At 43.4% G+C, this 25,654-nt stretch overlaps 2 protein-coding genes across 2 annotated transcripts in view; one reads left to right on the forward strand and one right to left on the reverse strand.

Annotated features, from left to right (window-relative positions):
- kif26ba (kinesin family member 26Ba) overlaps positions 1 to 1,483 on the reverse strand; it is a 177,587-nt gene extending 176,104 nt beyond the window's left edge. Inside the window, 2 exon segments of the mRNA XM_042325505.1 lie at positions 149 to 544; positions 947 to 1,483. Coding sequence (XP_042181439.1) covers positions 149 to 544; positions 947 to 1,006 — 456 coding nt within the window. The 5' untranslated portion in view covers positions 1,007 to 1,483.
- Positions 1,484 to 7,194: 5,711 nt separating this feature from the next.
- On the forward strand, positions 7,195 to 24,240 carry adpgk2 (ADP-dependent glucokinase 2). Its single transcript, XM_024429824.2, has 6 exons — positions 7,195 to 7,652; positions 13,815 to 13,974; positions 19,618 to 19,808; positions 19,890 to 19,986; positions 20,159 to 20,295; positions 20,667 to 24,240. The coding sequence occupies exons 1-6, from the start codon at positions 7,460 to 7,462 to the stop codon at positions 21,368 to 21,370; spliced, it is 1,482 nt and encodes a 493-aa protein (XP_024285592.1). The 5' UTR covers positions 7,195 to 7,459; the 3' UTR covers positions 21,371 to 24,240.
- Positions 24,241 to 25,654: the final 1,414 nt, after the last annotated feature.

Here is a 25,654-nt window from a genome sequence, read left to right on the forward strand (position 1 = left end):
TACATGGAAACAGAAAACAGTCATGCCATGTATGGAGATGTCAATATTCCCAATATGGTACACCATAGTGATGTCTGATGGTCTTTGCAGAGTTCGCCAGATTCAGAGGATGCTATAGCCGAGCAGCATTGCATATAGCCGGGCTTACCTTGCTGGAGTAGGGGCCGGGAATCAGTAGCTTCAGCGCCTGTCTCTTCAGCTCCGCCAGCCGGGCATTGCAGTGCTCACACCATATCCCCCTCTCTCTCTCAGAACCAGGGGAGCTCCCGCTGCCAGAGCCAGGCGAACCTGTACCGAAACCTGGCGAGCCACCTAGAGACCCAGGGGAACCGGTCCCGATCCCTGGAGATATGGTCCCGGGGGAACCGGAGAAGGATCCCGGGGACGAGGTGCCAGATCCTGGGGAGGGGGTGCCTGTGGAGCTGGGCATAGATCCGGCTCCCTCTGGAGCTGGTCGGCTGCCGGTCCGGGACTCCTCATAGGCCTTTCTGTACCATGTCTCCGGGGAGAAGGAGGTTGATTTTGTCGGGGAGGTGTCGGTAATCTGTTGGGAGCAACATAAAGGCAAGCCTACCTTTAATGGAACATTTAAATTGGGGAGACGCACAATAACTCACTAGTCACTATACGCGGTCTTTGCAATGTTAATAAACGGCACCACAGCCGAAAAAAATCCACGTAGGTCTAAAGTTTGAACACAAATTGCAAAAAGCATTGAAAAAAACTACAGCTGAGTATGATATTTGCGTTCCCTAACTATAGCCTACTCTCTTCGCCGCAGTAATTAAGTGCCTACCTACACTCAAACCTGTAGGAAGCATACAGTTACTGCTCTGTTGGAATAAATGAGCGCTCATCAGTAGTGCACGACTCACTGTTGTTGCCACAATTATTACTGATATAATCATCCAATCCATTTACACTAGTATTCATTAGAAATACTTACCCCGTATTTTCTGCTCCTGCTGGTCACAGACCTCTCTTTGGTCCCAGACAGAGAAGTCATGTTGAAGGTGAGGAGATGGGAAGGGAGGAGTGGGGAGAAATAAATCTCGGTTGTTTTACATCCAAGAAGACCAAATAGATTTCAATTAATTCCACGCCCCTCCGCGCTTCTCAATCATGAACCAATATCACGCAGATTGGGTATCCATATAGCCTACTGTATTCAACCATGAAAAACAACGACCTAACAGTAAGTCCACTCAAATTGATCCAATAGGCGCAATAATTAGTTCCAATCCACGGTCTCCTTTTTAGCGACTTGAAAGTGGAGTACAGACGGGTTTCTCTCTCTGGGAGCGGCGAAGTGCAGCAGGCAAGGCGGTAGCAGAGTGAATTCTGCCGCTGCCGCACAGGCTCAACGTTGAGACAGTGGGGACGCCGCGTCTGCAGCGCTATAGCCCACGCCACAGTCCAATGCAGAGCAGAGGCACAGCCGTGGTATTCCTCTGGCTGTCTTTACGCCTGCAAACTGCAGGAGGCTCCGTGCTCATCTGAATGGCAGAGGTGCAGATTGGAGAGAGTGGCGCTCACATCTGGCTGGGGGAGGGTCCGCTCTGCCCCCTCCTCACTGGCCGACCAATACCGTATCAATGGTTGGTTGACTGACAGGTGGCAGCTAATTTCCTATGTCAACTTTTGGAGGGGGTAAATGCAGACTAGGGAGTAAGGTAGTAACAGATGCGTAGCCTATGATAGACTATGGTTGCAGTACAGTGATGTGCATTAAAAAGGTACCTGGATCAGGGGTGTGCTCTGTATAGTTGGATCAAAGAGGTTTAGGCCTAATCAAGAATATCATTCAGAATTATCATCATCATCACCACCACTACCACAGAAACGAGGTATATTTCTAAGCAATAAGGTAGTATTAAATCATTCACTGGAGAGGTTTTACACACTCAACAACTTAAACCCCCCCCAAAAAGCTTGAGTTTATTGTCCTATTCATGAATAGTCTCGTTCAATTAATTTGTGTTTCGCATTCGGAGGATAATGCACATAGGGGGTGCTGGTGGTGTCATGTTAATGAAAGCATATTGCTGCTGTGATTTATGGGATTGACACAGCGTGGGGTTTTGATGTTGTTTGTGGATGCACAGCGCCATCTGGTGTCACTGCATGGCCTAGCACAACAGATGAAGATAAAACAATGTTTTATGTCACTGCAAATATTTACAATACCTCAATAATATTCTGTATCAGATTATGAATCTAGAACAATACAACAATTAGGCAAGATGATGGTTACTTTTGTCATTATTTGTCACAGGTTCCAGAGCAGCTGACAGAATCTCCTCCATCTCCTGCTGGGTGAAGAGCTCTCCTACACAGAGGAACTCATAGGAATAATAGATCTTTATTCATCCATTATACAGACACAGTCACAACTTTCGCTAACACGGTACCAAACACACCATACACACACACAACACACTGGGAGCAGCACGGTGTCCACCACAGAACAGCCAGCCCCTGCAGTTTACGGTGGGCCTTGCTCAAAGTCACAACGGCAGTAGGTGGCTCCTGGGATAGTGATGGCAGTTGCCTTTATAACTTTCAGGCTACCGCCACCCCTTAGCAGAGTTTCTCAATGTTGATTCTGGGGACCCACTATTTGCTGAATGTCACTCCAGCTGAGCATCTGTTAGATACTAATAAGTGAATCTGCTTGGTCGAAGGGAACCAGCAAACTGGAAGTGACCTTTTCTTGAAATATGCTAAGAATTAATACTGTAGTCAACCAGAGACTATATTGCTGATCTGGGAGATATCATCATATCATGTTTGTACAGTAGATTGTTATCTGTCAGTAGCTGTCAAAATCTTTGACCACTGGAGGGCATGAGTACTGTAATATCACCTTGCTGTAATCAAAGAACACATTAATGTTAATACATAGTGACAAGATGCGACAGATTTGTGATTTCGGGCCAATGATTCTGTGGTTTTCTATGTTGCTTCCACATTACCTGCCTGTGTCAAGTACTTCGTGACTCGTTATCTCCTCCGGTTCCAAATGTCCCTTGTTCAGCTGATCTGATGCAAAGTGAACCCAAGGTATGGTCCTATACAGTCTATAAAAGAAGGAATCTAACGTAAGAGCCTACAGTTTACATACACAAGCAAAACAGTCTACTTCCAGAACTTAGACAGTCTACAACATATAACCACAAGATAAAAATGTATACAATCTACATTCAGAACCTATACAGTCTGCAATAGAGGGAATTTACCCAAGATAACCAATACAGTCTACATATACATCCTCAAAGGCCTGGAGCAGCAGGTCCTCAGGGATGGGCCAAAACCTGCATACCTGCACGCACACACACACACACACACACACACACACACACACACACACACACACCTGTGTGCTGGAGTTTATTTTCCAAACTGCAGCCTATAGTGTAGAATACATCTAGCATGGTTGGTAGTGTTGTGTAGGATGAATATCTTCTTTCAGGAAGGAGCATATGGAAACAGGCTGAGGAGGACTATTACAGTCATATGGTTTCATTTGAACCTCTCAGATGTATTGCATTCCATGACAGTGGTTAGGATGTACACAGGATGCCACAAACACACAGTCACAACACAATGGACATCCTTTTCAATGCAGTTTTAGTCTCCAGATCTGGGTGACTATGTATGGGGCACATGAAACAGAGTGTGATGAGTAAGCCTGTCTGAGAGCTGAAGACTTGTGTTAGCTCCCAGAGCCTGTTAGGTGGTGCTGACTGTCAGAGTGGTGAGAAGTGGGCAGGGTGTGTTAGGCTTGAGTTAGTTAGAAGGACACACCCTGTAAACATGACACAACTCAACACATGGCACAACACAACACAATGTTTACGATCAAACCATTATGAACTCCCCTCTCTCTGTCTCTCTCCCTCTCTCTCTCTCCCCTTTCTGTTTTTCTCTCAAGCCCCACCCATCTGTTGTCCGCATCTCCCTTCCATCTCAATGACTCCTCTGTGTCCTGTGTCTCAATCTGTTTTTCATTATTGTTTACTTTGGCCCTGCTCTGTTTCTCCTCCCCCTTTCTCTCTCCGTTTTGTCATCCCCCTGTACTTTTTCTTCTCTCTCTCCAGCCTGAGGCTCAGTGGACACAGGAAGTAGTTAAGTGTTGTTGGAGTGTCTCTCAGATAGTCTGTTACTCCTCGGGTGCTTATAGAAACAGTCTGGACCACACACGCATACACACACCTTTAACACAATCTCATACAGAGCATCCCTGCAAGTAAGTGAAATATATCAATCACATCATGTTTGTATAAGGTGTCACAATGTGCCACGCCAATGACAGGCAGACAGTTAACAGAAGTGTTATCTAAAACTAAGACCGGGCAGTAAAAGGTGGGAGTGATTATGCCTGTTTCATCAGCGAGCTACAACCTTGTTTCTTATCTTTATAGTGAATCCCACCTCCTTCTGGACACACGTACTCTGTCTATATTTGGAGTAAGACACTGATCTAAGGTCAGTTTTGCTATGTGTAAGAACAGAGGCAGTATTTTTCTCTGCTAATTCAGGAATAATTTCTATATTTGTATTTCTTAATTATTACATTTTTCAGGGGGGTGTTGCAGCACCCTCAGCACCCCTACTTCCCGCAGCTATGTGTAAGCCTGTTAGTAGGCCTGGCCATATTTGTGATAACTTAGGTCAGGAATAACCAGGGTGAATTTAATGAGAAAAAAATCTCTCTGGAATTTATCACTGTAAAATAACCAATTAAGGCCAATGTTGCCACGTAGCCTTCCGTAGCTACACTATATATACAAAAGTATGTGGACACCCCTTCAAATGAGTGGATTCGGCTATTTCAGTCACACCCGTTGCTGACAGGTGTATAAAATTGAGCACACAGCCATGCAATCTCCATAGACAAACATTGACAGTATAGTGGCCTTACTGAAGAGCTCGCTAGAGCTGCCCCGGTCAACTGTAAGTGCTGTTATTGTGAAGTGGAAACAGAACAGGACCGCCGAGTGTTGAAGCGCTTAGCATGTAAAAATCATCTGTCCTTGGTTGCAACACTCACTACGAGTTCCAAACTGCCTCTGGCAGCAACGTCAGCACAAGAACTGTTGGCTGGGAGCTGCATAGTGTCCACTGTAAAGTTTGGTGGAGGAGGAATAATGGTCTCGGGCTGTTTTTCATGGTTCTGGCTAGGCCTCTTAGTTCCAGTGAAGGGAAATCTTTTAACGCTACAGCATACAATGACATTCTTGACAATTCTGTGCTTCCAACTTTGTGGCAACAGTTTAGAGAAGGCCCTTTCCTGTTTCAGCATGACAAAGCCCCCCGTGCACAAAGCGAGATCCATACAGAAATGGTTTGTTGAGATCGGTGTGGAAAAACTTGACTGGCCTGCACAGAGCCCTGACCTCAACCCCACCATTGCCTTTGGGATTAATTGGAATGCTGACTGTGAGCCAGGCCTAATCGCCCATAATCAGTGCCTGACCTCACTAATGCTTCCCAGAAGAGTGGAGGCTGTTATGGCAGCAAATGTGGACCAACTCCATATTAATGCCCATCATTTTGGAATGAGATGTTCTACGAGCAGGTGTCCACATACTTTTGGTCAAGTAGTGTACGTGTATACCAGAGGCGCATCTCTAGCATAAATATTGTTACTGTCAGAAGGTGCAAATCAAATCTGGATAGCTGAAACAGGTGACACCTTTAAAATGTATGTCAAATTATCTTTAAGGGTTCGTTAGAGCAATATAAGAACTAGATTTTGATTGGCAGAAGGTTCTTTCATTAGTCCTAATGGGAGGACCCATGGAAATAGAAGTCTATATTATATTTATATGGGAGGACCACTCTAAACTAGTTGATATTATTCCAGAAGTTAGATGCAGTATTTTACAACAAAAGCACCAATTGAAATGGGGAAATACATGGTCAAATAGAAGACTCTGGATATGCACACTGCCAGTGAATGTCAGTGTGCGTGTTCTGATGTCTCATTTATAAAAATAAGTATATTTCCATTGATTGCTCTGGGCAAAGACAGACATTTTGATTGAGTAACAAATTGTGAAAAAATCTTAGCTATATTTTGACAGACTTTGGCCACAGTGACAGATAAAAGCCACTGAATCCACAGCAGTTATGTGAAAAGAGCTATTGAATAAGAGCTGACTGGTGTTTTCGCGTCATTACGGTAGGGCTATATTGCTGCCACTAGGGACTTGTGTAGAAAAGGTGGCGGCTTGTGTAGAAAATGTGGCGGCTTGGCACAGTGAAAATTCTAGGCGACTGCTATCACCAAATTGCCACTGCAAAGCCCTTCTGTACGTAGCCTAATGGTTGTTGGCAGTTTAGCTAGTTAGTGATAGGGAGGGTTACGGTGAGGGCTTGCGGGATGCTGTCACCGACCAAAGAAAATATTGGTCGACCGAAAGTAGTCTGTTCTTTCGAGTGCTCAAAATGTTTTTTGTGTGTGTATTTTTCCATATATAGACACACCTCATGTGTTTTAATAAAAACCAACTATGTGCATTGAGCTTGTTTGATGCTTTACGCTTTACGCTTTGATGCTTCACGAGGGCGCCAGAGATCAAGATAACCAGAAGAAAAAAAAACTAAACCTGACCCAACTATTCTCCTCCGCTCGTGCCCGAACAGCCGAAAAAGCAACCTTACCTGGGTGCAAAACAAACAAAAACGTCACAAAACGTCGTCATAATATATGCACGAACTCTTCTGAACTGTTTCGGCTGGGAAGCCACTAGAGCAGGGTTATTCAACTCTGCTAGGTGCGGAGGCTGCTGGTTTTCTATTCTACTTGATACTGAATTGCATCACCTAGTGTGCCAGGTCTAAATCAGTCCCTGATTAGAGATGACCAATGAAAACAAGCCGAGTTTGAGGGCACTAGAGCATCAGGTCAATATAATGGTCGTCAGTAGTTACCACAGCCAAAAAGTCCTAAACCCGCCTATTTCTTAAATGTTTCTTTAAAATTGGATTTTAAACCCTAATCTTAACAACACTGCTAACCTTAAATCAAGACCAAAAAGCATTTCTATTTTTATGGCCAATTTTGCCTTTGGCCCTGATAACTAGTGGAAACCCAGTATAATGGATAATCAGTGGATCGTCACTATCAGGGGTCATTTGGACGCCCATTTAAATAGTTATGGTTAGGGCATAGATAGAACAATGAGAGGCTTAGTTCATCTTTGGTTAGGGTTTAGGGTAGGGCCGTCCCAAGGATCTCAGATTGCACTGACCAAAACGTGGCCTCAGCCAGCTACTTCCGCTTTCTTGTCGCTCCCCCTCCGCAGCTTCCTGGGGCTGACCCTGTATTCACGCTTGAAACCAACAACACAACCGCCTCCCCAGGGACACTTGTTTTGTCAATCCAGTTTGTTTGCTAGACTCATCGTAGCTGTTGCCTGGAGGACCGCTGGCCAGTCCACAGCCACTGGCCATGGAGCAAGGAAGCGGGTTTTCATTCATGAAGTATGGGACGGCAGCGTCCCTCGCAATGGTTCTGCTGGCGTACTGGTTCCGATCTCCAGGGGAGTCAGGACTAGATAACAGGCTTGACACGGTGCTGTCCTCCCTACTGCGGGCTGAAAGCAAAGTGGGGATGAACAACGCCAGACCCAGGGTGGCGATAGGTGAGAATCCTATATGACAAGCTAGCCTAGCATCAGTTACCTAGCTAACGTCAGCTAACCTTAGTCCTTACTTTCATGCGCAGAGAGGAGGGTCATTCCTACAAACCAGTGCATTTTGGATAGTATATCTTTGTATTTTTGTTGTTGTATTCTACCAGAGAAAGGACGTTAGACTTTCAGAAAAATATATTAGTCAAACTCGGCCACTTAACATTTGTTGGTACATTTTCCAAACGGTTAGGTGCATAATCCTAACAGGGTGGATGGAGGATCCTTACAGGTGTAAATTAGCAATAGCTCTGTGAGTGAGCTGATTGAGTTAGCATAATGGTGAACACTATTTTAACTTTTCTATCAAATATATTTAGACATTTGTTAATTTTCTCTAATTTAACCTAACAGGGAGGAAATGTATGAGTGGGAAATACAGACTAACAACGTGAAAAATATACAACTGAGTGTTTTATATTTATTGAACTTTGCACCGTTTTTGCACAAAATAAATGACGACACTGAATGTGGTGTTATTGTAGGAAGGGGTTGTTTTCTTAAAGGAGAATTACAACAAACTAACCGGGTGGAAAGTGATATTAGTGACACGCACATCTTAAATAAAATAATAATAAATACAGTAATCATGAAAAAAAGTTATTGATGAGAGACTTGAACTATGGTCATTATGATGCGGGGGCGGCAGAGTAGCCTAGTGGTTAGAGCGTTGGACTAGTAAACGGAAGGTTGCAAGTTCAAACCCCCGAGCTGACAAGGTACAAATCTGTCGTTCTGCCCCTGAACAGGCAGTTAACCCACTGTTCCTAGGCTGTCATTGAAAATAAGAATTTGTTCTTAACTGACTTGCCTAGTTAAATAAAGGTAAAATAAAAAATGATGAATTTGAAATATTTTTATGGCTTCTATTTCTGGTGGAAGTTGATGAATGACCCCCAGGGGACATGGCGAAAACGCCAACATCTACTGGAAAAAGTGTAAAAACAATTAGCTTTGATGTTTAAACGAGTTTGGGATGGTTAATGTTTAGGAAAAAAAATCCCTAACCGAAAACCTTTATTTTATTTGCCGCGGATATAAAGTGCTCCGCACGTCATGCTCATTAACAGTTGGAAAAAATGTCAGATAGTGAGTTAGGGAAGCGACAGCAGCGAAGTCCTCTATGGCAATACTTTTGAGAAGTTAAATGAGAAGGTGATTAAATGCAAACATTGCGAGGTGGAATTGTGCTGCAGTACAGGTGCAATGCTCAAAGGGAGACCCAACCCTTTGATGGCACCAGTGCGACAATGATCAAATGATTGCAGTTGATATGCAGCCAATAGTAGAGAATGTCAGCATCAATACCCTAATAGCATATCTAGAACCAGTCTAAAAGATGCTTTGATGAAAAACTGTGAAGGCCCTGAGGGAGAAATTGTACAATAATTGCACTGCAAACACAAAGCGCAAGCTCTGAAAACACCATACGTGGCGTTAACAGATTGTTGGACGTCTATGAAACACATCACTGTAACGATCACATTGATGAGAAGTGAGACATGAAGTCCCATGTACTGACAACTGAGACCATGGAGGAAAGAGACAACAGAGAACCTAAAATGGCATTAATACCATTGTTGCTGAGTGGGTGGGGACAGCAGTAAGGTAAACACTGTCTGGTTAGGTTGTCAGGACTGTGCCTCCTTAGTGGTCATATGCAGGACCATATCCGAATTGTGAAACGCATACTTTTATGATTAAAAAAACAACGTTAAAATTAAAACAAAATGGCAGTTTAAACTTTTAAGATGTATTTTTTTATTCTTCCATTTGTCACATCCCAATTCAAAATGCATAAAATTCCATTTAAAGATCGATATTTTTGTGTTAAGGTAAAGGACACCTGCCCTTATTGAAAGCCTTTTGGAATCTTACACTAAATAAGTGATATTTCCTGAGGACAGAAAAGGCACCGCACACTAGGAATGACGCAGGTGGTTTTTGCCTTTTTATGGGGTTTTGGATTGTATGAAAACCATCTGGCCAAGCAAGCACCAGCAGCTTTTTATAAAACCATTTAAACATATTTACAATTGTGGTTGATGTATCTTATTAGCTAGCTAGCTAATGAGCCAATAAATCAATGCAAATTATTTGGTCTGATTATTTAGGCTGTAATACACCCTGAAACTAATGCCAGCAAAATTGTGTACATGTTCTTTACAAGCCAGAATGTACTCACAGGAAAGTATTGTTTACCAAACCTTCTAGAGAGTCGTTAGGTACATGGTTCGGTTTGGCACAGAGGTAAAGTTAGTTTTATATGGGATATTCGGTTCTTTCATTAATAGCTATTGAACCAAGCATGCCATGCCAATGAAAATGGTATATTCTCAATCAGGGGAGGATGGAGATGAATCCACAGATTTGTTTGTTTTTTTTGTTTATTATATTTTTGTTTTGGGAGGATTTCAATCTTCAAAATAATCTACAATTTAAAAAATGGTGTGGATTGTTTTCCATCATCCCTTGATTCTGAATATACAATTTTTTTTCATTGTCATGGCATGCTTGGTTCAATAGCTATTGAAGAGAGGACCGAATATCCAATATAAAACTAACTTTACCTCGGAAGGAAGTTCCCACTAATGCTGAACACATGTTGGTTGCTTTTCCTTCACTCAGTGGTCCAACTCATCCCAAACCATCTCAATTGGGTTGAGGTCGGGTGATTTGTGGAGACCAGGTCTTCTGATGCAGCACTCCATCCCTCTCCTTCTTGGTCAAATAGCCCTTACACAGCCTGGAGGTGTGTTGGGTCATTGTCCTGTTGAAAAACAAATGATAGTCCCACTAAGTGCAAACTAGATGGGATGGCGTATCGCCGCAGAATGCTGTGGTAGCCATGCTGGTTAAGTGTGCCTGGCCTCCAATCACCCAACCTCAACCCAATTGAGATGGTTTGGGATGAGTTGGACCTCAGAGTGAAGGAAAAGCACCCAAGAAGTGCTCCGAATATGTGGGAACTCCTTCAAGACTGTTGGAAAAGCATTTCAGGTGAAGTTGGTTGAGAGAATGCAAAGCTGTCATTAAAAGGCAAAGGGTGGCTACTTTAAAGAATATCAAATGTAGCTGGAGACCACTAAAGGCATTGTCTTTGTAACTGTTATAATTAGTTTGACCAGTTTTCTGGTACATTCTACCCCCTAAAGCCACAATTATCCTTGTTCTTAACTGACTTGCCTAGTTAAATAAATAAAAAATATATAATAAATACAGTGAAGACTCAAAAGCCACATTCATTCGTTTATTCATTTTCTGAAATGGAACATTTTTATTGTTCAAACTAATTATTCAAGGCTCACTATTTTTATTTTAAAACTTAAAATCCTTGATTGCATTTCAAATCATGAATGACTGGTGTGATGACATGAACGAATTAATGATTTGATACAATTTGGAACAGTGTGTATGTAACACTAAATAAATTGTAAATAATACCAGAGGCTGTTATAATGAAGAAAGTGTAATGCCTTTAATACAGAAAAGATTAAAAACAGCTGAATTTGTGAAATTGTTTACTTGACATGTTGCATGAGGCCTGGTGCTCATGGAATCAGTAGGCTATTAAAACCTGTCTAGGACTGGGGTTCTGCTAGTGGAACCCCTCACCAACAGCCAATGAAATTGCAGGGCGCCAAATACAAATCAACAGAAATCTCATAAATCAAATTTCTCAAACATACAAGTATTAGGCACCATTTTAAAGATACAATTCTCCTTAATCCAGCCACAGTATCGGATTTAAAAAATGCTTTACAGCGAAAGCTCCACAAACTATTATGTTAGGTCATCACCAACTCAAAGAACAACCCAGACATTTTTCCAGCCAAAGAGAGGAGTCACAAAAAGCACAAATAGAGAGAAAATGAATCACTAACCTTTGATGATCTTCATCAGATGACACTCATAGGACTTCATGTTTCATGTAATGTGTATGTTGTTTTCGGTAAAGTTCATATTTATATCCAAAAATCTTATTTTACATTGCCGTATTATGTTCAGTAGTTCCAAACCCTGCAGTGATATTGCAGAGAGCCACATGAATTCACAGAAATACTCATTATAAATGTTGATGAAAATTCAAGTGTTATGCATGGAACTTTAGATACACCTCTCCTTAATGCAACCGTTGTGTCAGATTTCAAAAAAACTTTATGGAAAAAGCATAACCTGAGAACGGCGCTCAGAGCCCAACCCAGCCAGAGAAATATCCGCCATGTTGGATAGTCAACATTTGTCATAAATAGTATTATAAATATTCACTTACCTTTGATCTTCATCAGCATGCACTCCCAGGAATCGCAGTTCCACAATAAATGCTTGTTTTGTTCGATAATGTCCATCATTTATGTCCAAATAACTTATTTTGTTAGGGCGTTTGGTAAACAAATCCAAAAGCGCGTTCTGGTCCAGTCAGACAAAAAGTTTAAAAGGTTATATTACAGTTGGAATAAACTTGTCAAACTAAGTATAGAATCAATCTTTAGGATGTTTTTTATCATTAATGTTCCAACCTGAGAATTCCATTGTCTGTAAAAAAGCAATGGAACGAGAGATACCTCTCATGTGAAAACGCGTGACTGAGAACGAGGCTGCAGGCATACCCCTTAGTCAAACAGCTCTCATCCGGCCCCCCTTCACAGGAGCAGCCTGAAACAACGTTCTAAAGACGGTTGACATCTAGTGGAAGCCGTAGGAAGTGCAAAATAACCCATATCCCACTGTGTATTCGATAGGGGTGCGTTCAAAAACTACAAACCTCAGATTTCCCACTTCCTGTTTGGATTTTTTCTCAGGTTTTTGCTTGCCATATGAGTTCTGTTATACTCACAGACATTCAAACCGTTTTAGAAACTTCAGTGTTTTCTTTCCAATACTACTAATAATAATATGCATATATTAGCATCTGGGATTGAGTAGGAGGCAGTTCACTCTGGGCACGCTATTCATCCAAAAGTGAAAATGCTGCCCCCTAACCCAAAGAAGATTAAATAAACACTCAGGCAACAGAAGCAGGATCTGTCTTAATTCTCCTATGCTATTATACACATAGCAACATGGTCTTGAAAAAGGTGCCAATTCAACAGCGCACTGATGTGTTTCTGAACCGTGGACAGTGCCCACTATCCAATGCGGAAGAAAGCACATTTATTATAAAATAATATTTTATATTGTTGCACCATTGTTCTTATGTAATATAATCCTGTACAATTTCAGTAGCACGTCTTAGACTGATGGTCCCCACGGCCTCCACAATGGACCAGTCCACTCAGACCGGTGCAAATCAGACACATTATACTTTTTTTTGTGCTACTGTTCGGCTGAAGAAATCTCGGTCGACCAACAGCCTTTCGACCAGTCGACTAATTGGGGTCAACCCTAATCTTTCCTAATCTAGGAGTAGGCAAAATAACAAACAGATCTGGGACCAGGTTAGGGCTACTTAGTTCAAGCATGGAACCTCTGGAACCAATACCGATGACATGCTGTCCATAGTTCAATCAAGATAGCCACACCTGCCCTGCTCTAACCCCAACCCTCGTACTGGAGAGCTACTTTGGTTCTGAGGCTTTTGTTCCAGCCCTGCTTTAACATACCCGGTAGCTCTCCCAAGATGGGCCTAGTGCAATTTTATCATGTGCGCGCATCAGTTTAGTCGCTAGTTAGTCATGTCCTTCTTTGTGAAAAACTGAGTTGAAATGTATTTGGCTAAGGTGTATGTACACTTCCGACTTCAACTGTATCTCACTCCCCTCTGCCACTTAGTACATCTGTCAGAGTACTGGGAGTGTTACCTCTCTCACTCTGTATGAATGTTGGGGCAGGCAGGTACAAACAATAGTACGGGGGACCGCGCAGTGGAAGATTAACATACTTTAGGTGGGAAAAACAGCAAAGGACCTTGTGAAGATTGGAGGAAACAGGTGGCTGTGCTGGGGGCCACTGCAATCAAATTATGTTCTCTCTGTGTCTCTGAGATTCCTCTCTCACTCTGTATGAATGTTGGGGCAGGCAGGCGGGGCAGTTGCTTTGTGATTGTGTTCCGGGGTTGCTTTGTGATTGTGTAGAGTTAAATACTGTTCTCACCGTTTCTCTCTCTTCCTCCAGGTTTAGGGGGTTGTGTTGACGTCATCGTGGATGGGGTGACATTGCTGAATAAGATCGGCCTGCCGCCCACAGGCCAGCCTCTCCACCATGACTACATAGAGAATGCTGATCAGCTGGCACAGAGCTTCGCTTACTTCTTTGCCCCGGGAGCCGCCTCAGAGTAAGTGGCCAAGTCCCCCTGTGTGTGTGTCTTGTGACATTTCTAGTGCACGGTGTTAATGAACAACTAAAGGACAAATTCTGAGATCCTTTACAAAGGCATTTGGTTACACACACACACAGATATGCGTTCCTTACAGACCAGATCAATATACACAAAATAAATATTTTAGTAAATAAAGTGATAAGCACACAGTAATTAGTCTCTACCATCATGTGTGCTCTTATTGATGGTTTTATGGTGTTGGAGACAATTGCATGTTCTCAGTATTTGGCTTTGGAATTTCAATTAAAATGTAATAAAATAATAAAATTCATATTTCATAATGCATTTAATTAAAACATTTTTATTTGAAACTGAACTCAAACTGTGATACATTTTGTTAGATTTTTCTCCGTAAATCTGATACCCCAATTAAACAATAACAGGCATGGTTGACACCCCCCCACCTTTCTCCCGGCACTTCATCATTCTAGTGTGTCTTCTTCAGATAGCGTTACAGTTCATCTTCCCAACAGCACATGTAAACTCTTGCCTGTCACCTTTGATGGCCCTTGGTAATGTCCCGATTTTTCAATATCCAAATAAGTACACAAGTCTCTCACCTGAGCTACCACCATTCTCTCGTCCATTTCTCCCACCAGTACACCAAGAGCATGAAAGAAGTTTGAATGGGATCTCTCACAATGCTCACTCCACATGCGCTGTCTCAGGACTCATGGCGCACTCCTGCCGCCCGTACCCATATTAATGGCTCGGATTCTGATTGGAGTGTTAAGTCACTGTTGCATTGAACGCCTTTGTTGCTCTGCTCAGCCGGTTAAGGAGGGTTTTGAGGTTCACACAGGGTTTGTGTGAACCTCAAAACTTACCATGCATTAAGTGATACCTCACTCCTACCATGCATTAAGACACGATCTGACGTCACCTTCCATGATAACCTCAAGAGAGGACCGATCAGCACAACAGTTTAGTTCAAGAAATTCTGATTCAGGAAATCCAGAAAAGCATTGACTATGACAAATTGTTACATTCCACATTTTCTTAACATTATCTCTATGACAAATATCAAAGCATAACAACATACTTGGGGAATCCCAACAATCCAGCAGACTCAATCTGGTGAAATTTGTATCAAAACAAAGACAACAATGAGATCAGCAATACACATCACAATCCATTTGGAGTAACTGTCAACTGTCATTAACATATATTTTTCCTTCTCTATGCAGACTGAACAAAATACATTAGTGTATTTACCCAAAGACCAGGGTCCCAGGGAACTGGTAGTTTCCCCTTTAAACACATGATTCACATTGCTAAATCAAAAATAAACTAACTTGAATAACCAATCAACTTAGAATTACAACTCTTAAACTCCATAAGGAAATAATGAAATCCCATAAAGTAATGGTAAAATAGAATAGAGACTGGTGTTTCTCATTCATTTTTATAATTAAATCCCACCTGTTTCGATCATTTCTAGTGAGATTGATCTGGCCTCACCAGAAAGTCAGGTGACTTTCAAATATTTAATCACCCTTTTCTTTCCCTGTCCTTCCAAAACCCTTTTTAAAAACATTTCTAACATTTCCATAATTCTGCATACCAAATTGAAAAGACCCCACAAAATAAATCTCCCAGTATCAACAGCACTAACGCATATTCATAACTGGTAAGTTGTGTGAGCGTGCTGGGGTGTGGTAAACCGTAGGTCAAGAAAACATGAACAGGCACTATCTGGGAACCACTGTCCTTACGCCAATCATTAAATGTTTGTTTTAATACACCCGGTCGTTCATTTAGCACGTACTAGACATGGTGACATTCTCGCCACCGAGTCTTAACGATTCACAGGTCTCTCTTCCCCATGATTCTACATAACCACTGCACCACCATGTTCATGAACAAAAAAAAAAATGTAAAGTTCATTTTAGGTTTGGTAAACCCCTGTGCTAATTCCTCGTGTCCCCTCCACCCTTTCGTCCATTCTAGAAATCTATTTTAGAATAAGACGACATAAAATGTCAATCTATTTCATAATAAAATTGCATAATGTCTCTTGAGATTAAAAACCTCCCAAGGTTTTCTGAGTTTGCGAGGAGTGTTTGGCCAGATAGTTATAATTTGTTACGTCTTTAGAATCCATCCCCCTGGCATTTCGCCTAGATTCTTCAACCCAAAATACTTTTCCCTGTGGCAAATTTAGCCAATTTCTCATCACAAGGAATCCGCGATATTTAATCCCTGCCATCTATTAAAAAGTTATCTTTGAACCACTGTTGATCGAACGGGGGCTATGTAAAATGTTCCTGTCTCGCTGCTCTCGAGGATTTGTTGCAAACACTTGTATAGTAGCATTTCCTCCGACTGCAGCAGGTTCCAGGACCACCTTACACTCTTTCTTCCAATGCCCGATAGCTCCCTGTTTTAGTCCCACATCGATCACCCTACGCTTTAGTTTTTTCTCTCCACTTTTCTTTGTCTTACCTTGGCCATTGAAACCACTGTTAGTGACTTTCACTGTGGCCGTATTAACCCCTCGCACGTCTGCAAAGTGAGCAGAGTTATATTCCACTCAAAGCATCCTGCTCTATTTCATCCACTACCCCCGCAAATTGCCGTTTTGATCACAGGTTTCAAACCTGCCATCAAAGCCGAAGTGCAAATTCTATCAATGCACTCCCGTACTGTCTTTTTGCAGCTGAGGAATCTACTCATTTCATTTCTATAATTTCTATACTCTTCTGTTGATAAAACGGCAACATTAAAACTTGGATATTGAGCTTGCGATTTCTCAATGATGTCATTGTGAGTTCTTTATTTGATTAGAATTTTCCGTCAGTAGGGAAATGTTGCCCAATTTTATCCAGTTTGCAAAATGTTTCCGATATTTGAGCCGAATTGGTAGAATGCTCGTGCGCTTCTTTCAGTGCCACCATGGCTTTATTAAAATCCTCTAGCTCCGCTTTACAGTGTGAATCGGGGGCCGTCTGTCGCCATTTCAATAATTATTCTTCCGAAACCTCTCCCGACGGTGTCCAGGGTGTTAATATTTCTTCACTCCCGTCTCTAATATACACTTTCTATTAACTATTTTCCAAGGTAGCGCTACCCACTCCTCCAGGGAATGGTAATGGTATTTGTGCCTATTAATTGGTCACAGCTCTTAATACCTTGTATTAGAACCAATGCTGTAGTGTCTGCAAATGTATTACTGGAGAATACGGATGATCTAATGTCTTATTCCAGTGTTACGCCTCAAATATCACTGTTGTTGATAACACACATTACCAACATTATTCACACTTGTCTTCCTAATTCCACATAATGTTATGGTTCCCTCTCCCCATAGGGCATAAACCAACCTTTCTCCTTGGTGCTACTGCTGAGCAACGTAACGCAAACAGTGTTCAAATATCTAATTGCTTTTCTTTTAACCATGCATGTGGCTTTACTTCAGAATTTATAGGCAACCTTCTCATAATCCACACACACTCTACTGCCTCACTGTCACTGCAGCTGGGACTCATCCCTTTTACAGATCTCATAGGGGAATACCCCTACTGGGGACCTATCCTATACAGAACCTACCCTACACTGTAATGTTACTCATAGATCTCACAAGGGAATACCCCTACTGGGGACCTATCCTATACAGAACCTACCCTACACTGTAATGTCACTCATGGATCTCGCAGAGGAACCTCCACTCGGGACCTATCCTTATGGAGCCTACTAGAGGGTCGACCGATTTAACCGGAATGGCCGATTTTAATTAGGGCCGATTTTCAAGTTTTCATAACAATCGGTAATCAGCATTTTTGGACACATTCATGGCCGAATACATTGCACTCCACGAGGAGACTGCGTGGTAGGCTGACTACCTGTTATGCGAGTGCAGCAAGGAGCCAAGGTAAGGTGCTAGCTAGCATTAAACGTATCTTATAAACAACAATCAATCTTAACATAATCACTAGTTAACTACACATGGTTGATAATATCACTAGTTTATCTAGCTTGTCCTGTGTTGTATATAATCGATGTGGTGCCTGTTAATTTATCATTGAATCATAGCCTACTTCACCAAACGGGTGATTTAACAAGCGCATTCGTGAAAAAAATCACTGTCGTTGCACCAATGTGTACCTAACCATAAACATCAATGCCTTTCTTAAAATCAATACACAGAAGTATATTTTTTAATCCAGGCTCACAGGCAATATTAAACGAGGAAAATGGTCACTTCTCTTGCGTTCTGTGCACGCAAAGTCAGGGTATATGCAACAGTTTGTGCCGCCTGGCTCATTGCGAACTAATTTGCCAGAATTTTACGTAATTATGACATAACATTGAAGGTTGTACAATGTAACAGGAATATTTAGACTTATGGATGCCACCCGTTAGATAAAATACGGAATGGTTCCGTATTTTACTGAAAGAATAAACGTTTTGTTTTCTAAATGAGTTTCCGGATTTGACCATATTAATGATATAAGGCTCGTATTTCTATGTGTTGTTATGTTACAATTAAGTCTATGATTTGATATTTGATAGAGCAGTCTGACTGAGCGGTGGTAGGCAGCAGCAGGCTCGTAAGCATTCATTCAAACAGCACTTTCCTGCGTTTGCCAGCAGAACTTCGCTGTGCTTCAAGCATTGAGCTGTTTGACTTCAAGCCTATCAACTCCCGAGATTAGGCTGGTGTAACCGACGTGAAATGGCTAGCTAGTTAGTGGAGTGTGCGCTAATAGCGTTTCAATCGGTGACGATCTGAGACCTTGAAGTAGTTGTTCCCCTTGCTCTGCAAGGGCTGAGGCTTTTGTGGAGCGATGGGTAACGATGCTTCGAGGGTGGCTGTTGTCGATGTGTTCCTGGTTTGAGCCCAGGTAGGGGCGAGGAGAGGGACGGAAGCTATACTGTTACACTGGTAATACTAAAGTGCCTATAAGAACATCCAATAGTCGAAGGTTAATGAAATACAAATGGTATAGAGAAAAATAGTCCTATAATAACTACAACCTAAACCTTCTTACCTGGGAATATTGAAGACTCATGTTAAAAGGAACCACCAGCTTTCATATGTTCTCATGTTCTGGAAGGAACTTAAACGTTAGCTTTTTTACATGGCACATATTGCACTTTTACTTTCTTCTCCAACACTGTGTTTTTGTATTATTTAAACCAAATTGAACATGTTTCATTATTTATTTGAGACTAAATTGATTTTATGTAAGTATTATATTATTTATATTAAGTTAAAATAAGTGTTCATTCAGTAAAGTTCATGTTGTAATTGTCATTATTACAAATAAATGAATAAAAAAATCTCCCGATTTTAATCGGTATCAGCTTTTTTTGGTCCTCCAATAATCGGTATCGAAAAATCATAATCGGTCGACCTCTAGAACCTACCCTACACCATATTTACCTGGTTCTCGCAGAGGAAAACCTCCACTCAGGACCTATCCTTATGGAACCTACCCTACACCATATATTTATGACCTTAAAAAGCACTAACACACACGCTTCTAAAACGTTTTCCTGGGCTTGGTTGTGTAACACTTTAAAAGCTGTGGAGTTTCTACGTTCTAACCCTCCCTCCTTTTTCTGGTACCCCTTCAACCCCCTCTCTCCTCTCAGGCGGTTTGTGATAAATGACACCTTGTTCAGTCAGCTGGTCGAGGCATCCCGTGAGTTGCCCGACAACCGCTGGGCCATAGGTGGCAACGCCCCGGTGATGGCTGGTCGCATGGCAACCGAGGGCTGCGACGTGTTGCTAGGGGGGAGCTTCAGCCCCGACTTCGCTGACATACTGTCCCAGCACATCACAGGTACACACACACAGTACATGCGTAACACCTCCCTCCTTGATGCCATCCCCCACCCACCTCCCTCCCCCTCTGTCTCTCCAGTTGCAGGTAATGTGGTGGAGGAGCCTGATATCCATCTGATCCTGGAGTACCCATCAGGAGCCACCTGGGGCCAGTACACCGCCCGCAGAGCCAACAGGTGTGTGTTAATACTAGAGGGTGTGAGATGAACAGAGTTAGATTATTCATGGTGTGGTTGCATATCAGGACCTTCACATTGTGTGTATGTGTGTGTGCGCGCATGTACCTGTGAACCTATGATGTAGTCCATTATAACCCTTGCCCTGTGTCACTAACCTGTGTGTGTCCAGGTACATAGTCCACAGTGATGACCATAACCCGTACCTGGCGTCGCTTCAGGACTTTGAGGTGAAGCTACAGGACTTCCACCCTGACCTGCTGGTGGTGGGCGGGCTCCAGATGATGGACAGCTTCCCCTTCCAACGGGGTGAGAGGATACTCTGCCACCCTGTTCGCCAGCTTGTTCCCCAATTGGGAGGTGTTTTCAGAGCAGAGCTGGTTCCCGTTGATGTGCAGACTGTTGGTATTATAGTGGTCTGTGTTGCTGTGAGGGAGAGAGTAGCGGAGGGAAGGATAAGAGAGCGGAGGGGAAGGCAGGGTTGGTTCCCACTGCTGCCTCAGTCACACTGGCCTCTAGAACTCAGCCGGCATAGGAAGCACGTGTGTATAGGGAGGGTGTGGGGATGTATCCAATGCTGTGTTTTCTTTGGCCAGGAACATGCCTTTGTGCTGTCAGACTGGTTTGACTACTTTGGATAAGTTCTTTCCCCCTCTAACAGCATCTCGCTCTCTCTCCAGGTGAGCGGGAAGCACTGCTCTCTCGGCTCGGCAGTCTCCTCTCCTCCTCCCCTCGTACGGGCGTCCATTTTGAGATGGCCAGCTTCGTGGATGAGGGTCTAATGGGGGACCTGCTGCGTCTGGTCCTGCCCCACGCCGACTCTCTGGGGATGAACGAGCAGGAGCTGCCCAACCTGCTCAGCCTTCTGAGGGGCTCCAACATCACCGTGCTCTCTGACCCTAACCCTCGCGTTGCTACCGTCCTCGACCAGATGAGGGCGCTCTACCGCCTGGTCAATCAGCGCTACCGCGACGCTAATGAGGATAGCGACATGGGCGCTTACGCCACTAGTGCCAAAGGCCGGCCGCTGACCCGGCTCCACGTACACACCCTGGCGTTCCAGGCCATGATCGTGACGCGCGGCTCCCAGTGGAAGAACACCATGTCTGCTGTGGCCAAGGCCTCGCTCACCGCCAACCGCCACGTGTGTGGCTCGCCAGACATCGACCCCAGCAAGGCGCGCCTCATCATGGACGAGTCGTTCTCGGTGAGTAGTAAGGAGGGCAGCCAGCGGATCCCTCTAGAGGAGACCAGGCCCGTCAGCTGCTGGGACGAGGAGGACTACGAGATCTGTGTGGCGCCTGTCCTGGTGTGCACCGAGGTTTACCAGACGGCCGGAGGAGGGGACAACATCTCTGCCGCAGGACTGGTGCTGCAGATCTGAGCCATTGATAGCGACGAACGGCTAACTCTGACGAAGCGTTAGCTTAACAGGGGCGGCCAACTCTGCTCCGGGGGGTGCACTCTTTTGCTCCAGCCCTATTCTAACACACTGAATTCAACTATACAAGATTCTCATGAGTATCTGATAGGTAGGTCCAGAGCAAAAGCCAGCACACCTCGTAGCTCTCCACTAGGATTGGCCCCCTAGGATTCACTGCTAGGCTAACGCGCCAAAAGGTAACACAGAGAGCTATGATAGCCAGCTATCTCTCTGGAGCTCCACAGACTCCTTGAATAAATTCCACGTGTGTTTTAAGTCAGTAAACCAAACGGACAGAAAGACAGACAACCCTTCCCATAACATGTGAAGACTTTAGGCATTCTGTTTTTAGGTGTGTTGATTTTTGGTTTTGATTGTTTCATGTTGTGTTGCCGGTGCAATGCTAACACAGGGTCCAGTGTGTCTGTGGCAGGGCCGAGCCTGCTCCCCTTCTCTCTCTCTCTCTCTCTCTCTCCTTTTATCTCCTCTCCCCGCTCTCCTCCTTAGCTCATTTCTCTCCTGTCCTCTCTGAGCAGTATGACCCGGGTGAGACTCACACACTCCAGACTTCTATACTTCCTGTCAGATAGACCGTGTGAAGACAGGCAGCTCGTTCTCTCATTCCGTAAGAAGATGGAACACATCTAATAATACTACCCATAAACCCCCCTGGGATATATAGTATTTCCTCAACCAGAAACAAGAAGAAAAAGTTTATTGGACACATTCAAATAGGTCCCTCCCTGTTCTGTTTAGTTCCTCGTTAATACACCCCTGCTGTGGGGTTTTCCTCAACCGTGTGTGTCGGTCGGTCGTGCAACGGTCCAGACACGCATCACATATCCACTATTTTCCCTGTAGTCTCTTACATAGATCCGTATCTGCCTTGGAGCTGTTATCATAGTTATTCATCCCATTCTCTCCCAGGATATCAACACAAAAACCCAACATTCCATCAGTCCCACTATTTCAGACGTTCTGTCCCTGTGTCCTAATGTTTTGATTCTTTTTTCCACAAGGGAAAGCTTTAGTTTGATATCTGTGACGTTATTTTTTTTTTTTTGGGGGGGGTTTGATGTAAACCAGATTTAATGCTGGAGGCATATGAGACTGAACTCGTATGTCTAGGTCTGCGTTCATACAGGCAGCCCAATTTGTATATTTGTTCACTAATTGATCTTTTGACCAATTCGATCAGCTCATTGGGCAAAATATCAGAATTGGGCTTCCTGTGTAAACACAGTCTATAATTAGTTTTAAAAAATGGGTTTTTAATGTATATACATATTGTTGCTTGATGCTAAACTCAATCTGGCCTGAACATACAATCCGCTGTAATGTTGTCTTCGTGCTGATTTCATGATTGACAACAGGGAGTGCTTCTCTTATGTCTGTAATGTGAAACTATTTGACCCTTTACATGAGCATGTATTCTTCCCATGACCTCCTCACTCTGTATCATATCATTGCGTCACACACAGAAACACATTAGGCCCTCCGGTTGTTTGAATGACTCCTGCACGGCCCACGCACACAGTGTTAACTGTAAGGCGCTTTGGTTAAAAGTGACTGCGAAATAATATCAGACACGTTTGTCATTTTAAATGTACTTTTCCATGGAGAACGGCCCGTGATCTCATCTGCTGTGAAGGGAGACTGGGTGTGCATCCCAACAGTCTGTGGCTTTCTCTCCCTGTTTCCTGTATTTAATTAGCACCGACCTGCACATATCTCAAATCTTCATATGAGCTCAGATGAGAGGAAGCCACTGTACTAATGAGATGTAGATGACGCCTGTATGCTTGACAGGGTTTCTCTGCCTCCCTCTAAAGGCTGCGTTTATTTTGAGACCTAACACCATGCCACTTCAAGTGTCCACCCCTTTGAGTGACTGATCTGCAAGCTTGTGTGTGTGCGTTCCTGCCTGTCTGCGCCTGCTTGTCCCAGACATGCATGTTATGAATGAGTGTGCATGCTTGCGGAACATACTTGTGTGAATGTGTGTGTGTTGCTCTGGCCATCTGACATTGTTGTCTCAGGAACTAGCTGGGCTGTTCAGGAAACCTGTAGGCTCTGGGAAACCTTAAACTATATGTATGTGGACACCCCTTCAAATTAGTGGATTTGGCCATTTCAGCCACATCCGTTGCTGACAGGTGTATAAAATCTAGCACGCAGCCAAGCAATCTCCATAGACAAACATGGGCCTTGAAGATCTGTGACTTTCAACGTGGCACCATCATAGGTTGCCACCTGTCTAACAAGTCAGTTTGTCAACTTCTGCCCTGCAAGAGCTGCTCAAGTCAACTGTTAAGGGCTGTTATTGTAAAGTGGAAATGTCTTGGAGCAACAACGGCTCAGCCGCAAAGTGGTAGGCCACAAAAGCTCCTAGAACGGGACCGCCTAGTGCTGAAGCGCGTAAAAATTGTCTGTCCTTTGGTCCAAACTGCCTTTGGAAGCAACGTCAGCATAATAACTGTTCGTGAGCTTCATGAAATGGGTTTGGAGTAATGTAAAGCTTGCATCCATTGGACTCTGGCGCAGTGGAAAACATGTTTTCTGGCGCAATGTTCCAACATCTGGTAGAAAGCCTTCCCAGAAGAGTGGAGGCTGTTATAGCGGCAAAGGCGGGACCAACTCCATATTAAATGCCCATGATTTTGGAATGAGATGTTGGACGAGCAGGTGTCCATATACTTTTGGCCATGTAGTGTACTTCCAGTTGGATTGGAGATTGGGTGTATCACAGTACATGGAGGAAGGCTGGCTCATAGCCACGTGGGTTGGTTTATTCTGATTGACTTGGGAGAAATAAAGAAACACACATTCCATCTTCTGGTGTCTATCCTGTCTCTTATTTACAGAAAGTAATTTCTCATTCAAGCCATGTCTGAATCTCGGACATAGTCTGAGCCATCAAAGTGTAGACCCCTCAAACTCCACTCTGGACCTCGCAGCCAGCTCCACTTTTTCATTGTTGCCCTCTAATCAGGGACTGATTTAGACCTGGGACACCAGGTATGTGCAATTAATTATCGGCTATAACAGAACACCAGCAGGCTCCGGACCTCGTAGGGTAAGAGCTGAATATCCCTAGTGCAGACCCTTTTAATTAGTGTGCTCATCAAAGATACTGGGACATTATTGAATGGTATTTTATAGATTCACAACGCATCACTGATAGTAAAAAAATAAATGACTCCCTTCCTACCTGGAGGGGAGCCCTCCTCTCATTGGTCGCCACACACCTCCATTTTTATTTTAATTTGAATTCACCTTTATTTAACCAGGTAAGCTAGTTGAGAACAAGTTGTCATTTACAACTGCAACCTGGCCAAGATAAAGCATAGCAGTGTGAACAGACAACAACACAAAGTTACACATGGAGTAAACAATAAACAAGTCAATAACACAGTAGAAAAAAAGAGTCTATATACATTGTGTGCAAAAGGCATGAGGAGGTAGGTGAATAATTACAATTTAGCAGATTAACACGAGTGATAAATGATCAAATGGTCATGTGCAGGTAGAGATACTGGTGTGCAAAAGAGCAGAAAAGTAAATAAATAAAAACAGTATGGGGATGAGGTAGGTAAATTGAGTGGGCTATTTACCGATGGACTATGTACAGCTGCAGCGATCGGTTAGCTGCTCAGATAGCAGATGTTTAAAGTTGGTGAGGGAGATAAAAGTCTCCAACTTCAGCGATTTTTGCAATTCGTTCCAGTCACAGGCAGCAGAGAACTGGAAGGAAAGGAGGCCAAATGAGGTGTTGGCTTTAGGGATGGTCAGTGAGATACACCTGCTGGAGTGCGTGCTACGGGTGGGTGTTGCCATCGTGACCAGTGAACTGAGATAAGGCTGAGCTTTACCTAGCATGGACTTGTAGATGACCTGGAGCCAGTGGGTCTGGCGACGCATATGTAGCGAGGACCAGCCGACTAGAGCATACAGGTCGCAGTGGTAGGTGGTATAAAGTGCTTTAGTAACAAAACGGATGGCACGGTGATAAACTGCATCCAGTTTGCTGAGTAGAGTATTGGAAGCTATTTTGTAGATGACATCGCCGAAGTCGAGGATCGGTAGGATAGTCAGTTTTACTAGGGTAAGTTTGGCGGCGTGAGTGAAGGAGGCTTTGTTGCGGAATAGAAAGCCAACTCTAGATTTGATTTTAGATTGGAGATGTTTGATAGGAGTCTGGAATGAGAGTTTACAGTCTAGCCAGACACCTAGGTACTTATAGAT

This window comes from Oncorhynchus tshawytscha, linkage group LG08 (genome assembly GCF_018296145.1).
Source record: "Oncorhynchus tshawytscha isolate Ot180627B linkage group LG08, Otsh_v2.0, whole genome shotgun sequence".
Lineage (NCBI taxonomy): Eukaryota > Metazoa > Chordata > Actinopteri > Salmoniformes > Salmonidae > Oncorhynchus > Oncorhynchus tshawytscha.

Bases quoted from the DNA above. Each gene is read 5' to 3' on its own strand.
- adpgk2 (XM_024429824.2), top strand. From the start codon at position 7,460: ATGGAGCAAGGAAGCGGGTTTTCATTCATGAAGTATGGGACGGCAGCG. The intron at 7,653-13,814 runs GTGAGAATCCTA...CTCTTCCTCCAG, and splicing joins CAGACCCAGGGTGGCGATAG to GTTTAGGGGGTTGTGTTGAC. The intron at 13,975-19,617 runs GTAAGTGGCCAA...CTCTCCTCTCAG, and splicing joins GCCCCGGGAGCCGCCTCAGA to GCGGTTTGTGATAAATGACA.